Source organism: Carcharodon carcharias, chromosome 28 (assembly GCF_017639515.1).
Source record: "Carcharodon carcharias isolate sCarCar2 chromosome 28, sCarCar2.pri, whole genome shotgun sequence".
In the NCBI taxonomy this organism is placed as follows: Eukaryota; Metazoa; Chordata; class Chondrichthyes; order Lamniformes; family Lamnidae; genus Carcharodon; species Carcharodon carcharias.
In genome coordinates, this window is record NC_054494.1 from 30,781,489 (window position 1) to 30,798,483 (window position 16,995).

The 16,995-nt window shown below is 45.4% G+C and overlaps 1 protein-coding gene across 1 annotated transcript in view; it reads left to right on the top strand.

Moving 5' to 3' along the window:
- Window positions 1–16,995, top strand: part of LOC121270791 (glutamate receptor ionotropic, delta-1-like) — a 1,188,003-nt gene that overhangs the window by 1,156,598 nt on the left and 14,410 nt on the right. Inside the window, exon 13 of the mRNA XM_041176231.1 lies at window positions 9,475–9,670. Coding sequence (XP_041032165.1) covers window positions 9,475–9,670 — 196 coding nt within the window. The remainder of the gene's footprint in view (window positions 1–9,474; window positions 9,671–16,995) is intronic.

The following is a 16,995-nucleotide window of genomic DNA, read 5'->3' on the forward strand; positions in this document are numbered from 1 at the left end:
CTTATCAGGTGGGTCATAGAGGGGATCAATACAGGGGGCCCGGATAACTGGAGGGGGCAGGATCATGGTAGGCATGGGGACGGTAATAGGTATTGGCTCTGACGGGAGGAAAGGCATGTGAAGGTGGACCGTGATGGGGCCCAGGGTAATGGGAGGAGGTTCAAGGGTGACAGAGAGGAGGGGAATGGTGATGTTGGGTGTGTCTGTGGTGATGGGGGGAAGTTGGTGGGGGACAGGGGGAGGGTAGAGGGTGGTGGAGTGAGTTTGAAAGGTGACGTGCACCATCAAGCTGGCCTTGACCACACAGTACGTCAGTCAGTGAGACCCCTCGATGTGGGAGGAGGGCCTTTTCAGGTGGGTGGAGTTCAAGGTCAGCACATGTGGCTGACTAAAGGCCCCCTAATAATTATGAGGCAACCGGATGTCAAAGATACTCACTTGTGTTCTGCTCTCTGTGGTGAATGCCACATTGCAGCAGGTTTGTTCCCAACTGACAGGTCTCATATCATCGAGATCTCCGCAAGGTGTGGAGCTGCTGTTCATCCTGGGCCATTTACCATCAGCTGCAGTCGGAGGCAGGGATGGAGGGAGAGAGGGAGGTGGATGCCTCCAAGGGGCACAGCTGGTGGAGGGCAGCCAACTCACATCTCCAAACCTCCATCCTCCTGGGTGAATGGCCACGGCTGACAAGAGCTCATGTGGTTAGGTTTTCTATTCTGCCAAGGCAGTGGTCTCTCCCTATAGAGTCATGAGGGTAGTGGAGACAAGCGGAAAAGTGTCTGCGTGAGGCTTCTTGGATGTGGCTCTCATCACCCTGGTCAAAGAGCAATGTCTCCTTACACATTCATGTATGAACAGGAGGATTATCCATCTCTGGTTTTCCAGGATGTCCTTTACCTGGAAGGGGTGGGGTGGGGATGCCATGTCTAGACTGAGGCCAGGCAAAGGGCTTACCAATTGCCTGCTGTCTTTGAGATGAGGGAAACATGGGAAGGACATGCTCACTAAATGTACCACATCAATTCGTTCACACATCTACTGAGGCGTCCATGCTGCAGGCAACCCTGCTTTGGTAATGACTCCCATCCAGATGTGGAGAAGGGGTGGCCTATTGCTGGTTGGCACAGGGCCAGGAGGAGCAAAGGCCGGGGCAGCAAGTGCCAGAGGGGCCTTTTGAAGGTCAAGAGGCAGGTGAACATGGATCTCTGCAACGGTGAGCACTGACCCAACCCTGGGTGTATCACAGGCTATGCTCTTATCTAGAGTGAGCAAAAGGGAACCCCGGAGGTGTCCTCATACGTCTCACAGCTGCCGGATTCTCCAGTATGAGTTGCAGCTGCGAGGACTCTGTAGGAGTGTTGCGGGGCTCCTGGCCTGTACTGGATGAATTGGCTGTCCTGCTGATGCTTAAATATGGCGCCAGGACCTTTGACCTCATGAGGTAACAGTGGGGTGGGCAGCGTCCGGCCCACCCCCTTCCATGGGGTTTGCTGAGCTCCTCACTGATGTATAATTAATGAGCTAAAAATCAGATCGCATGTGTTCACCCTCCTCGCCTCCCAGCGGGAATCACGTCAACTTTCCCACCCGCCACTGGACTCGGTCTCCAGAATGGAAAGTTCCGCCCCCTTGCTTGGCACATTGGCGATCAGAGAGCTGATTGGCTGAAATACTTCAGCATCTGTTGATGGATGAGCTGATTCAATGTTGTTGGAATTAGATTAAAATCCACCATTCCCACTGTGTCCTTACTGCTTCGCTGATGGGTTTTGGCTGAATTGTTCTTCAGTTCCTGGGTCAAAATGAGCAATTAAAAAAGCTCCAGGATTTATTGAAATTACAATAAAACTAAAAACAGGAAAGAAGGATATTTTATTCAAGTACATACACTGTGATTGCAATATAAAAAAGATGGAGTGGGGCTCCCGCTGGGTAACTTCTGTCTTTCCTTCTCTCTCTCTCTCTCTGTTTCTGTCTCTCCTTTTCTCTCTGTTTCCATCTCTCTCTCTCTCCGCACATCTTTTTATTTTTCTATCTTGCAACTAACAGCAACATTTGTCATCCTCCTGGTGTCTTTTCATCCACTCTTCCTCCTCTCTCTCTCTCTCTGTCTCTCTCTCTCTCTCTCCCCATCCCACTTTCTGTCTGCCTGGTCTATCGGTCTCTCTCTGTCTGCCTCTCTCTCTCTGATTCCCCTCCATTTTCCCAATCTGCCCTGCTAAGTTTGTGCCCCTGTCTCACCACGAAGCCTAACTTGTACAGTTACCCATTCTACCATTAGAAGGTTGTTTTGGTTATTTTTCTCAGAAACAAAGTGGGTAGTGAGGCAGTAATAACTATAGAATTGACCACTCCCCTCTGGGGAAGGAAACCTGCGAATAACATTATCCAGTCATCTGTTCTCTCATCTTCTAGATTCATACCTTCATCTGAGTCAGCAGCAAATGTTATTTTGTTCTTATTATGGATATTTGCTATTATGTGTCTAAGGATTGTGTCTTCGAGCTTCTGTATCCACTGCTGCACATTCTATATTGTGGGTGTAGTAACTATAGTTTGGATAAACATGGGACTGTAGCTGTAAGAATAATCTTGTGTTGTAAGATCACAGGATCTGTATCAACCAAAGTGTTAGCAGTGCGGGGAACCCCTACAGGAGAGTTCTTCTTTAGTTATGGAGTTTGATGCATCCCGTGTAGTTGCTGCTGCTGTTGTCTTGTAAATAAAGTTAAATGTTTCCACTAGGAAAAGTGGTCTGAAGATCAACTCTATAACAAACTGGCAATGAGGATAAATCAGATTCAGTGCTATACCTTGCCCAGCAAGTGTGAGAATCTAAGTTTGTTAAAAATAAAATAAGATATACTCATCCAAAGTGCCACGGTTTTGGCAGAATCAATCCCTTTGAGCCAGCCACAGAAAATTGGGCTCAATATATCGAACATCTCGCGTTCTTCTTTTAAGGAAACGAAATCATGGGGGAGGAAAAGAGGAGAGCAATTCTCCTGAGTATTTTTTGGAGCAAGACCTACAGTTTAATTTGAAGCTTGATGGCCCCCAGTGCCCCAGATTCGAAGACTTTCAGTGAATTAGTAAACCTCATTGAGGGACATTTTCAACCCCAGCCCTCAATCACAATGCGGAGGTTCAGGTTCAATTCACAGAATAAAGCCCCGGGGAGACAATTGCTACCCATGTGGCAAAATTGAAGCAACTGACAGAATATTGTGATTTCAATGAAACTCTGAATGACATGCTTCGAGAGCTTTTAGTATGTGGCATACAGGAAGACACTATTCAGTGAAGATTGCTGGCTGAAATCAAGCTTGATTTTAAGAGAGCGTTAGAAATAGCGCTGGCGATGCAGGAATTCACCAGCAATTCAAGGGGTGTAAAATGGCGTCATTCGCCTAACGGGTGGGAATAGGCAGCTGAAAGTGGTGTGAAAAGCCAGGACTCCACCACAAAGTGGGAAACAGCCCCCGCTAACCAAAATACGAGGAGAAACAGCTTAGCAATTAAATTTTAAAATAACTTTCATCGATGTGGAAACAATCAGTCTTCTGGCCATTGGCAATTTTAAAAGGTAGAATGTTATTTTTGTCACAGAAGTGGACACATAATGAGACAGTGCAAAGCGAGGTTTTAACAGGCGTTCAAACAACAAACGAAGTCCAATGAGGTCTCTAGTGTAGAAGAGCCAGAAACAAACAATTCTGATATTTATTCACTATTGAAAATGAAAGTTGGGAAGACAGAGCCAACATTTGTTACAGTGCAAGTGAATGGTAAACCCTTAAAAATGGAAGTCGACATGGGTGCTTCTACCAATGTAATAGGGAAACACACTTTCAGATATTTAAATAAAGGTGCTCAACAATTAAATTTGGAACAAGCATCTGCCCAAGTTGAAAACATACACAGACAAAGAAATCCAAGTGAAAGGTATCACCAGAGTAACTGTTCATCACGATGCCAAACAGCACAACTACCAGTGATGGTGGTGGAAGGTGAAGGACCAAGCCTTCTAGGTGGAAGTTGGTTGAGGGAAGTTAACCTTGATTGGCCAGTGAGATTTCAAAAGGAAGCAGGAAGAGTTCCTGAGTTGGAAAAGGAACAAGGCAAGGTACTTCAGAAAGAGCCTGGAGAGTCCAAGGACCGCAACTGGATGAAGAACGAGTGTGTAGCCATTCAGCAGCCTGAAGAAATGTAGACTGTCTCAAACAACGACATGGAAGAACAGCAGAAGAAGCCCAAGGAGACTCTGCTGAATTACAGAATTCAAGATGAAGCGAGTGAGCTTCACAACGAAAAGGAAAACCCAGTTGAAAGATCTTCACACATGACAAGGATCCCTCAGGTCAAAGTTTGTGCCTCTGGAAAATTATGAAGAGAAACAGGAAGGAATTAAGCTCACTCTGAACAAACTAAAGAGCCAGTTGGCAGAGAAGATGCAGCAATGTTCAAGTTTCCAGGAGGAAGCCAACAGGCACAAGAAGGAGACAGGTGAGCTGAAGAATCAGCTAAATGAAGCTAAAGAGGGTTTGAAAGCAAAAGTCGTGGAACTTTCCAAGATGGGTGTAGAAAATGAAGTAATGGGTAACTGAACTACGGGACTAAAACAAGTTGAGACTGCATCTGAGAGAAGGCTGACCGACAGTGAAGTCAAAAAGAAGGCCGGGACTAAACCTGTGGTAAAAAGAGGAGGACACGGAGAAAGGGGATACAGAGTTGCTGTTGAGGCGCCATCTTTGGACGAGACTAAGGACAGGGTTTTTACCTCCTGGGGCAGGAGATGCAGGTGGGTCCAGGAATGGCTGTGAAACTGACCACCACCTGTGACCATGGCCCCGGCCACAATCTCTTGCCGGCCTTGGCCGTTAATTGACCAGCCAGCGCGAAATGTGTACTCAGGACCTCAGCGCTGCCTGAGTGGTGGGGGGGGGGTGGGCGGGGGTGGGTGCGGGGGCTGGGAGAAGCACCGAAGTGTGTGCATGTGTGTGGGTGGGCTCAGTGAAAGGCACAGAGCTTCCTCAGGGAGACCAAGATGAAGATTCTTAACATTAAAAAGAAAGAATTGAAAAACATGTGACTCGTGAGCAGGGACATGTTAAAGATGAGTTTTAAAAGTCTTTATTTTTTTTTAGTCACTGGTCGAAACCTCATCCTGCCCGTGGCTGAGGTTGCACAGAAAATGCAAAGGCCGCTTGGCCTATTTGCCCACCCGCCAACCGTAAGGTTGGACACCCAGGGAAAAATTCAATTTAATGCAATTAATTAATTAATTAATTGGGCTTAACCGCCCTCCTAATTGTTGGTGGGCACGCTGCCGACTTCTCCACTTGCCCGCCGACCAAAATATCGCATGAGTGCGCGGTGACGTTGGGATGCTCGCCCGATTTCATCTCCCGCTATTTCACGCTCGTGTGTGTCAGGCAGGTGCCAGCATGCTGAGCTGGAAATCCTGACCTAAGCCTGATACTTCCCAATTTGGAGGGGAAGGTGGAGAAAAGTCAAGGGAACCAAAAAGCGACTCACGATTTGCATAGTCGTGAAGGACAATTTGCTGCTGGAGAAGCAGCAGATGTGAAGGATTTCAGTGAAGGATCCAAGCGAGCTGGTAAAGTAAGCTCTGTGATCGGACCTTTGTGGTACCATGTGGAAGTGGAAGGCTGGATCACCCTTAAGCATGTGGATCATTTCAGAAGGAGGGAGAAACCCCAGCAAAATGATGTTCCGCCTGTAACCATTACTGAACCAGCGGTTCCTGTTGAAGTTGCTCAGCCAAGGATGGACATACCCGATGTCTCGGTCAGAGTGGACGACACTGAACTGCCGGTGCCGAATGAGGTACCTGATGTCAATGTGGTTCCAGAGAATTGTGTTTCCTATAAACGAATCGGAAGCCGTGGAGCTAGGACGTTCCACATGGATCAGGAAACCACCTGAAAGACTGAACTTGTAATTTCATAACCTGTGTAAATATTGTAATGTCACGAGATAAATAACCTTGTAAATATAAAATGTACAGAAAGGTTACGGGGGGAGGAATGTAGTAATTATAGTTTGTATAAATGTAGGGCTGTAACTTTTAAGAATAACCCTGCGTTCTAAGATCACATGATCTGTATAAACCAATGAGTTAGCAGCGTGGGGAACCTCTAAAGATGAGTTCTCCTTTAGTTATGGAGTTTGATGCACGCGTGTAGTTGCTGCTGCTGCCTTGTAAATAAAGTTAAATATTTCCACTAAGAAAACTTGTCTGAAGATCAATTCTATGAAGGTGGGTAAGACCCAGTACTGAGGCTGAAAGCAGATCAAAATGGGGGCCAGTGGGGGACTGAACTACTCCCTCTCATCCTTACCAGAGTTGGAAGGCACAGCCAGCTCCACACACTGACTCGGAGACTGGTCACTGGAAACAAGAGTAATTTTTACTCTGTCACACGAGACACAAGAGAATACAAAGTTCCAGACTAACCAGGGACCAAATCCATATTTATATATCGCTCTGATGAAACATGAATATTGCAGCATTCAAACTCTGTCTTGGCCATGACTCAGGGGTAACACTTAGGCGTCTGAATCAGAAAGTCATGGCTTCAAGCCCCACTTGAGATGAGAACTCATGATCCAGGCTGGTACTGAGTGAGTACTACAAAGTATCTACATTGCTCCTGCTCCATACGAATGCTGCATTTTCAACAGAAGCCACAAATGAGACCTTAATCTGGGGTTCAAGTGGATATTAAACATCACTCACCCCTTTTCAAACAGGGTCATTATCCTCGTGTCTCAACCAACATCCCACCTTCAATCCAGCATTAACAAAATACACTGATTAACTGCTCATCCATCTCAGTCCTCTTTGTGATACCTTGGGCTGGCATGTGTTATGTAACAGTGATTGAACTTCAGACAAATATGCTTCTGAAATCTTAAGCGGATGTGAAATATTTAATTTGCAGTCAGGTCTATTATTAGTAACTTTTCCGATTACACTCAAAAGCACACACTTAAGGTGACACACACAAACACGCTTTTTCTCCAGGAGAGTTAGGGATGGACAGTAACTGCTGGCCTATCCAGCGATGCCCACATCCCATAAATGAATTTAAAAAAAATATAAACAGCATGGATATATACTCACACATCCATCCACTAGAACATTCCGTACAGGTCAGATGTACAGCAACTCTTCATGAGAAACTCGAGACTTATGTGATCATGTGGCAGGGTCAGAAAATCAGGGGTGGGAGAGATGGTAACAGGAGAGGGATCGGGAGAGGTGGTGATGGGAGAGGGCTCGGGAGAGGTGGCAATGGGAGAGGGATCGAGAGAGGTGATGATGGGAGAGGGATCGGGAGAGGTGGTGATGGGAGATGAGGGTTGGGAGAGGGATGGGGAGAGGAGGGATCAGGAGAGGTGGCGATGGGAGATGAGGGTTGGGAGAGGGATGGGGAGAGGAGGGATCAGGAGAGGTGGCGATGGGAGATGAGGGTTGGGAGAGGGATGGGGAGAGGAGGGATCAGGAGAGGTGGCGATGGGAGATGAGGGTTGGGAGAGGGATGGGGAGAGGAGGGATCAGGAGAGGTGGTGATGGGAGATGAGGGTTGGGAGAGGGATGGGGAGAGGAGGGATCAGGAGAGGTGGCGATGGGAGATGAGGGTTGGGAGAGGGATGGGGAGAGGAGGGATCAGGAGAGGTGGCGATGGGAGATGAGGGTTGGGAGAGGGATGGGGAGAGGAGGGATCAGGAGAGGTGGCGATGGGAGATGAGGGTTGGGAGAGGGATGGGGAGAGGAGGGATCAGGAGAGGTGGCGATGGGAGATGAGGGTTGGGAGAGGGATGGGGAGAGGAGGGATCAGGAGAGGTGGCGATGGGAGATGAGGGTTGGGAGAGGGATGGGGAGAGGAGGGATCAGGAGAGGTGGCGATGGGAGATGAGGGTTGGGAGAGGGATGGGGACAGGAGGGATCAGGAGAGGTGGCGATGGGAGATGAGGGTTGGGAGAGGGATGGGGAGAGGAGGGATCAGGAGAGGTGGCGATGGGAGATGAGGGTTGGGAGAGGGATGGGGAGAGGAGGGATCAGGAGAGGTGGCGATGGGAGATGAGGGTTGGGAGTGCTCCTCCAGGTTCCACTCAGGTAATATTCTGAGATGCCAGTCAATGCTCAGCCTCGTTTCTCTCAGTGTAGCCCAGCAAGACACTGGCTGTCTCAGGACAAACCAGTGAGGACTTCATGCTGCAACACACCCATTCTTTGCACATGCAAAAGGCCGAGGGCCTGTTTCAGGCCTGCACGGACAAAGGATATCTTTTGTTTATCCTTTCCCAAATTGGCCATTACATTACCTGCCCTTCAGTCTGGGCCTTAATAGTGCCTGGAAAATGGACACTCAGTGGCTAAATACCTAGAAGCATATTTCAAGGCCTTTGTTTCATTAACTTGTTAATCCAGTCCTGAGCTATTGTCTATTAATTTGTTCAGTTCATTCTTCACAATGATCTTGCTGCCGTGTGTGTGTCTCTATCTCACATATTGGAAATAACTGAATGTGTTTCAATGGCAGCATTACCATTCAGGAGGTACTTCACCCACAAGCTGCCACATTTGGTTGGGTTCAGTAATACTCATTCAGATGTTAGCTATGAAGGAATTGTCAGATTAGAGTGTGGTGCTGTCTCGTAAAGTTTCCCTTTCATAATTTCTTGACAAGTACACACACAATGAATATTTACAAGTGCAGAAATAAAAAAAATACCAACACAAATTTACTAGCTGAAGCCAAGGTGCAGAATTATTTGACAGATAAATGTTCATTGATGTCAGCTCGAATGGACATTACCTTTGGAAGGGCGGGCATTGTGCACTGATCTCCCACCCATGTATCTGCTCTCTAACTCCACTTCATTGATTCACGCTGGAAATCGCAACTTAAAAAAGTGGGGTGGTTTCTGCATTATAAGAAAATGCTGATCAACTAATGGCAACCAATGAGATAGTAAAAAATAACCGGATTAAGTACAATAACCAACACCAGGTGTGAGTGGGAAGGTTCTGCTGTTTTGGATTTGATTGGTGTCTGACTAAGATTCAGAGTCTCTGTGACATTTTGTTAAACATTATTGAAATCCAGATTTATGGTGGGACTAGTTAACATACAAAGCACCATAACAATTGGGTTTAATTAAGGTCATTGGACATTTGGCCTCCATAAAACGGATTGGTGGTTTATGCTATACAACACACACGTGCAGCTTTCTGTGCTTAAAGATGGGGAGAAGCTGAATTAACTCACCTCTTCAATAAATTACATCCCCACCTCAGTAAACTTCAGCTTCTACTCTCTGTATCAAACTGCAGACATTGGACAAGTTATTGATCTGCTCCAAATAATAACAGGTCTGATTATTTGTCTGTCTTCAGACTACACTATGTTAAATTTACAATCTCCCTTCTTTTACTCCCAGCTCCTTCCAAGATCTGGCGAAGCAGTCTGATTTATCGTACGGTACAGTGAGGGACTCGGCTGTCTATGAGTACTTTCAGGCAAAGGGGACAAACCCTTTGGAGCAGGACAGCACATACACTGAGCTCTGGAGAACAATCAGTAAAAACAATGGAGCAGACAACTGTGTGTCAGCTACTAACGAAGGCATCAGAAAGGTAAGCTTCACTCTGAACAAACACAATATTATCCACACCAACACTATCTTCCATCCCATTCACCTGATAAAATCCATTTCCCTCCCAATGGAATCCAACCTGTAACATTACAATATCAAAAGAGCCTTTACTCACCTTTTCCAGCAGTTCCTAACACGATGCTGATAAGCAGAATGGTATCAGGGACGAGGCGCTTCAGTTACTTGGAGAGACTGGAGAAGCTGGGGTTGTCCCCATAGCGCAGAGAAGTTCAGAGGAAGTTTGCTGGAGATGTTCAAAATAATGAATGGCTTTGACAGAGTAAGTGCCGGTGGCAGAAGAGTTGATAACTAGGGACATAAATTTAAGGGGAATTGGTGAAAGATCCAGAGGAGACATGAGGAAACATTTTTTTAACACAGCAAGTTGTGACCTGGAATGCATTATCCTTTAGCAGATTCAATAGGAACTTTTAAAAAAAAAATGGGATAAATACTTGAGGGAAAAGCACTTACAGGGCTATGGGGAAAGATCAGGGGTGTGGGACTATTTGGTTAGCTCTACCAAAGGCAGCACAATGGGCTGAATGGCCTCTTTCTGCCCTGTCTCATTTTATGAAGTAGGAGAAATGTCCATTCTTTTGCCTGAATATTGATTATTGGCTGTGACTGGTCTCATTCTGCGACAGGAATCAAACTAGAGCAGGAAACCCAGTTCAATAACTCCTTCAATACAGCCATGTAACTGCTGTTGGAGGTTGCACGACACAGACCTGATGCGGCTCTCCGATAACCCCCTTGTCCCAACAGCTGTCCTCAGCTGGCTGACCTCACACAGTGATACCACCTGAAATAAAGGTCTGTGGGAAACCCCAATCATAAGGTTTATTGTTGTCAAGAAGAACAAGAAAGTGGGACACATCGCTTACAAAAACTAAACAAGCATTCATAGCCAAATATTTTAGGAGATAAATCAACCTCTTTGGAAGTTGGTCCAACTTTTACAGATCATTTCCCCCCAGCAGCACCTGTGAGTTTGAAATCCATGAAGATGTTAAAGTGAATCAGCTCACTGGTCGCACAGGTCCGGCTGACAAAATGGAAATTTGGCTGATTGGGTCATTAATTCATCAGAACCCGCTGTGACTAATGAAGATAATTGATGGCAAACTTACTGTTGGAGTTCATTACCACTGTTGGTGTCAACCTCTGAGGTTTCCCAATGTTCAGAAACACACTGTTAGCAGCAGTCTTGAGAGAGGGAGCTGGGGAGAAGGGTGATGGGAGCCGAGGAGGGAAGTGGGGTGGGAGCCAATTGGAGGGCACAGGCGCTGGGAGCTGGGGTGAGCACCCCTTGAACCCCTAGGTGCTCTCACTGAAATTTCCCATTGTTTGTAGCACATTGAACAGGAACAGTGCTGATTAATCCAGTCCTACTGGATCTGTTTTAGTTAATTGAAGCTCAAAGTATTTTAGTGAGTAAACTTGTTTTCATATTGCACAATAGAACAGCCTGGAGGTTTTTTTTATTGGAACCAGTCAATAGTTTAATTTCAAGACTTTCATGTGTCTCAGAGTAATGTGATGCTTTCATTTCTTGACATCGCCCAAAGTTAAATTGGTCCCACACAATACACTGGATAAGAATCAAACTGAGAGCCTGAGGGTAATGTCAGTCAATAAGTGAGAATCTTAATTGGACAATGACCACAGAACAAACAGGCACACAGGCAAATTTGTCAGACCTCAGAATGAAGATTAGAGACTAGAAAAGATTCTCCCCCTCTCACGTGAAACACATGGAGCAGATTGTCAAAGGGAATATTAGGCTTGTGGCTGGTTGAGATTTATAAAAGGAGCAGAGTCAGTTGGAAGTGTTTAAGGGCTAATGATATGAAAATCATTCTTTGAAATATTTTCAGGGAAATAAGAGAATTGTTACAGGCAGGAGGGTCGTTAAGTTTGAACAGCACTAATTTCTCCTCTCACCACCCATCCACATTTGGATTTGTTCCCCTCTATAAGCAGTGGCGTATTTCCCCAACCCATCGGTTTTTGTCCGATCCAAGTTTCTATTAATAACACCAAAGCAAACTTGAGAAAGAATGAACTCAAAGGGTTAGTTTATTGACACACACACAAAATGCGGGAAGGAGGGTTCACAACATCACCTCCACACACAGATAGTAAACAGCGGGGATGAGAAAAGAAAGTTTTACAGTTAGGAGATCGTAGAGAACATAAATATTGGTTCATGTGAGTTCCAGAGTTCCACGTCAAAGTCCATTGAGGTTTCCCTTCACGGAGGTCAGTGGTCTGCAAACCGATGTTGTAGAATTCACTTTTCACAACAGTGTTGATTTCAGAAGATGGGATAAGAACACAGAGATAAATCAGTCTTGTAGACAATGGCACAGAACATGTGAACAAGGAGCAAGAGTATGCCTTTCAGCCCCTTGAGCCTGCGCCGCCATTTAATAAGATCACGGCTGATCTGATACTACTCCGAAATTTGCATCCCACCTACCCCCAATAGCCCATCACCGTCTTACTCACCATGAATCTATCCACCTCTGCCTTAAAAATATTCAAAGAATTTCCAATCAAACCAGGGTAGATGGGGTCTGTTGTGCAGCCTGGCCAGAGCTCCTTCTGTGTGGCCTGCTGGTCAAATGTTAAAGCAGCAGACTGAGCTATATATATCAGCAGGCCTTTATTACTTGTTCCACATGCCAGAGGCCTCGGTCACATAACCTCACCTCTCCACCAGGTCTTCAATAAAGAATGTGCATCCATTGTCTGGAATTTGTCTGGATCTCACAAGACTGCTAAATGTCCCAGCCTTTATGAGTTGAAAGAAATGCTTGAGGGGCCTTTGTCTTAGAAGACCCTCTGTCTCCTGCTGGTAAGCCTGCGTTATCAGATGCAAATTGCCTTTGTAAAACTCTCTTTGAAGCTGGGCTGTGCATCCCCAGATGATCATTAGTGGCTCCTCAAAGATAAGGAAAAGTGAGTTTTCCCAAAACTGCAAAGTGGCTTCTTTTGTTCTGGGGTCACAGACAGACATGGATTTGGCCCTTTTAAGGATCGTGTTCAGCCAAGGTCAAGTTTTAAAATTTAGAAAAAGCAACGAGTATATACCCACATCTTTATTTTATAAAGAAGTTATGTGAGGTCATAGTCCCTCAGAGAATGAACTTGTCTTTGCTCAAATTAAGGATCACCATATTTAACATTTCAGAGACATTGAGTGTGTAATCATACAGGGACAGAGTGGAGTCACTGGGCAGAATGTTTTTTCAAAATTGTTTCATGGGAGGTGGGCGTTGCTGGCAAGGCCAGCATTTATTGCCCATGCCTAATTGCCCTTGAGAAGGTGGTGGTGAGTTGCCTTCTTGAACCACTGAAGTCCATGTGTAGGTACACCCGCAGCACTGATAGGGAGGGAGTTCCAGGATTCTGACCCAGCGACAATGAAGGAACAGCAACATATTTCCAAGTCAGGATGGTGTGTGGCTTGGTGGGGAACTTGCAGCTGTTGGTGTTTCCATGTATCTGCTATCCTAGTCCTTCTAGGTGGTAGAGATCACAGGACAAAGGATCCCTGGATTGCTGCAGTGCATCTTGTAGATAGTACATACTGCTTCCACTCTGCATTGGTGGGGGAGTGAGAATGTTTAAGCTTTTGAATAGAGTTCTCATCAAGCAGGCTGTTTTGTCCTAGTTGGTGTTGAGCTTCTTGAGTGTTGTGGGAGCTGCACTCATCCAGGCAAGTGGAGAGTATTACATCACACTCCTGACTTGTGCCTTGTAGATGGTGGACAGGCTTTGGGGAGTCAGGAGGTGAGTTACTCTTTGCAGAATTCCCAGCCTCTGACCTGCTCCTGTAGCCACAGTATTTATATGGCTGTTTCAGTTCAGGTTCTGGGTCAATGGTAACCCCTAGGATGTTGATAGTGGGGGATTCAGTGATGGTAATGCTTTTGAATGTCAAGGGGCGATGGTTAGATTCTGTCTTGTTGGAGATGGTCATTGCTCACCACTTGATGACACGAATATTACTTGTCGCTTATCAGTCCAAGGCTGAATGTTGTTCAGGTCTTGCTGCATGTGGACCTGGACTGAGTCCATATGTGAAGGGTCACAAATGGTGCTGAACATTGTGCAATCATCAACAAACATCCCCACTTCTGACCGTATGATGGAAGGAAGGTATTTGATGAAGCAGCTGGAGATGGTTGGGGATAGGATGTTAACCTAAGGAACTCCTGCAGTGATGTCCTGGAACTGAGATGATTTTCCTGTATACTTGGTATGTGTACCAGTGGAGAGCTTTCACCTGATTCCCATTGACTTCAGTTTTGCCAGGGATCCTTGATCCTACACTTGGTCAGTCTCACCTCACATCTGTAGTTCAGCTATTTGTTGATGATACAAAAATAGATAGGGAAGCAAGTTGTGTGGGGGACACAAGGAGCTTGCAAAGGGATTTTCACAATCTAGTTAGAGACTAGTTAATTAAAGTAAACAAAATTTGAAATCCCAGTTACGCACAACAAGAATGAAGCCACAAGATCCCACAGTTTTAAACAAAGTAAACTCTAATATACCAAGTCAGAAAAGTAAAACAATTTACAATATCTATCTTATACTCTAACATTCGAAACTAGTATGAGGTAAATATGAATTTACTGGCAAACAGTGGTTGAACACACCACACTGCACTTTAAATGGCAGGTGTGACCAAGACAGATCCCACAGAATTCTCAGCAATGCACCCAGACATCAGTGACCACTGTGAGTCACAAAACCTCCGTAAAGCTCTGCCTCCCTCAGGAGGGCTTTCAGCTCTTGACTTTCGAAGATCTAGCCTCTGAATTCCCTCAAAAGACGCTTTTGACACGAACAGCCTCAACGATTGTCCACTTCCCCGAGACTGCATTCCAGGATTGACAAAGCTTTACTCCCTCCTCTATAACCCAGCACACTTCCAGCTCTTTCGCAGGCCGCTAGCTTTGCTAAGTTGTCACTGCCCCTCAGATTTCTCTGAACTCCATTCTCCCGGCGGCACCGAGCTATAAATGGCGCTTAAGGCTTCTCCTGAGGCCCAGCTGCCTCAGCATGTGAGCTTCTCCACCACCTTCCCAGCTCTCCAGGACTTCTTTGAGCCCTAACTGCCTGCTAACATCACACTTTCGGTATCAGCCTCTTCCCCCACTGTAGAACACTCGCTCTCACCAGCAAACACACAGATAAATTGAAACCAAAGAACATTCTTAAGCAGTATTCATTTCCATGACGGTGTAGCCTCCTCTGGTCTATCCTAGAAACATAGAAACATAGAAGCAGAAGTAGGTTATTTGGTCCTTCGAGCCTGCTCCACCATTCAATATGATCATGGCCGATCCTCTATCTCAACGCCGTTCTCCCGCTCTCTCCCCATACCCCTTGACACCTTTACAGTCTAGAAAGCTACCATTTCCTTCTTAAATATATTCTGTGACTTGGCCTCCACAGTCAAGTCATTTACCCCCCTCTGAGTTAAAAAGTTTCTCCTCATCTCAGTCTTAAATGGTCTACCCCATATCCTGAGAATGTGACCCCTTGTTCTAGACCCTTGCAGCCAGAACAAACATCATCCCTGCATCCAGTCTGTCCAGCCCTGTCAGAATTTTATACGTTTCAATGAGATTCCCTCTCATTCTTCTAAACTCCAGTGAATACAGGCCTAGTCAGCCCAATCTCTCCTCGTACGACAATCCTGCCATCCCAGGAATCAGTCTGGTGAACCACTGCTGCACTCCCTCTATGGCAAGTATATCCTTTCTTAGGTAAGGAGACCAAAACTGCACACAATACTCCAGGTGTGGTCTCACCAAGGCCCTGTACAGCTGCAGTAAGACATCCTTGCTCCTGTACTCAAGTCCTCTCATAATGAAGGGCAACACACCATTTGCCTTCTTAATTGCTTGCTGCACCTGCATGCTTGCTTTCAGTGGCTAGTGTACAAGGGCACCCAGGTCCCTTTGTACATCAACATTTCCCAATCTAGCACCATTTAAATAAGACTCTGCCATTCTGTTTCTCCAACCAAGGTGGATAACTATACACTTATCCACATTATTCTGCATCTGCCATGTATTTGGCCACTCACTCAACCTGTCTAATCACCTTGAAGCCTCTTAACATCCTCCTCATCGCTCACATTCCCACCTAGTTTTGTGCCATCAGCAAACTTGGAAATATTACATTTAGTTCCTCCATCCAAATCATTGATATATATTATGAATAGCTGGGGCCCAAGCACTTATCCCTGAGGTACCCCATTAGTCACTGCCTGCCACTCTGAAAAAGACTCATTTATTCTTACTCTCTGTTTCCTGTCTGCTAACCAATTTTCAATCCATGCCAATATATCACCCCCAATCCCATGTGCTTTAATTTTGCACACTAACCTCTTATGTGGGACTTTATCAAAAGTTTTCTGAAAATCCAAATTCATTGCTTCCACTGGTTCTCCCTTATCTTTTCTGCTAGTTACATCTTCAAAAGACTCCAGTCGGTTTGTCAAACATGATTTCCCTTTCATAAATCCATGCTGACTTTGTCTAATCCCACTGATATTTTCTAAGTGTCCTGTTATCACATCCTTTATAACAGACTCGAGCATTTTCCCTACTACTGAGGTTAGACTAACCGGTCTGTAATTTGCTGTTTTCTGCCTCTCTCCTTTTTTTAAATAATAGGGCTACAGTTGCCACCCTCCAACCTTCTGGGACTACTCCAGTATTTACAGAATTTTGGAAGATGACAACCAATACGCCCACTATTTCCATGACCTTTAGTAACCTGGGATGTAGATTATCAGGCCCTGGGGATTTATCGGCTTTCAGTCTCATTGATTTCTCCAGTACTGTGTTTTTTAGTAATATTAATTTCCTTCAATTCCTCCTTCTCACTAGACCCTTGGTTCCCTAGAATTCCTGGGAAGTTATTTGTGTCTTCCTCTGTGAAGACAGGACTAAAGTAGTTGTTTAATTGCTTTGCCATTTCCTTGTTCTCTATTATAAATTCTCCCATTTTGGACGGTCTTCCTTAATCTTTTTATTCATGCATACTTATAGAAGATTTTGCAGTCCTCTTTTATGTTACTTTTAAGTTTATTCTCATACTCTATTTTTCCCCTCTTAATCAATCTCTTGGTCTTCCTTTGCTGAATTCTAAACTGCTCCCAATCCTTAAGCTTGCAAATTTTTCTAGCAACTTTATATGACTCCTCTTTGACTCTAATACTGTCCTTACTTACTTTTGTTAGTCATGGCTGGGCCGCTATTCCTGTGTTTTTGT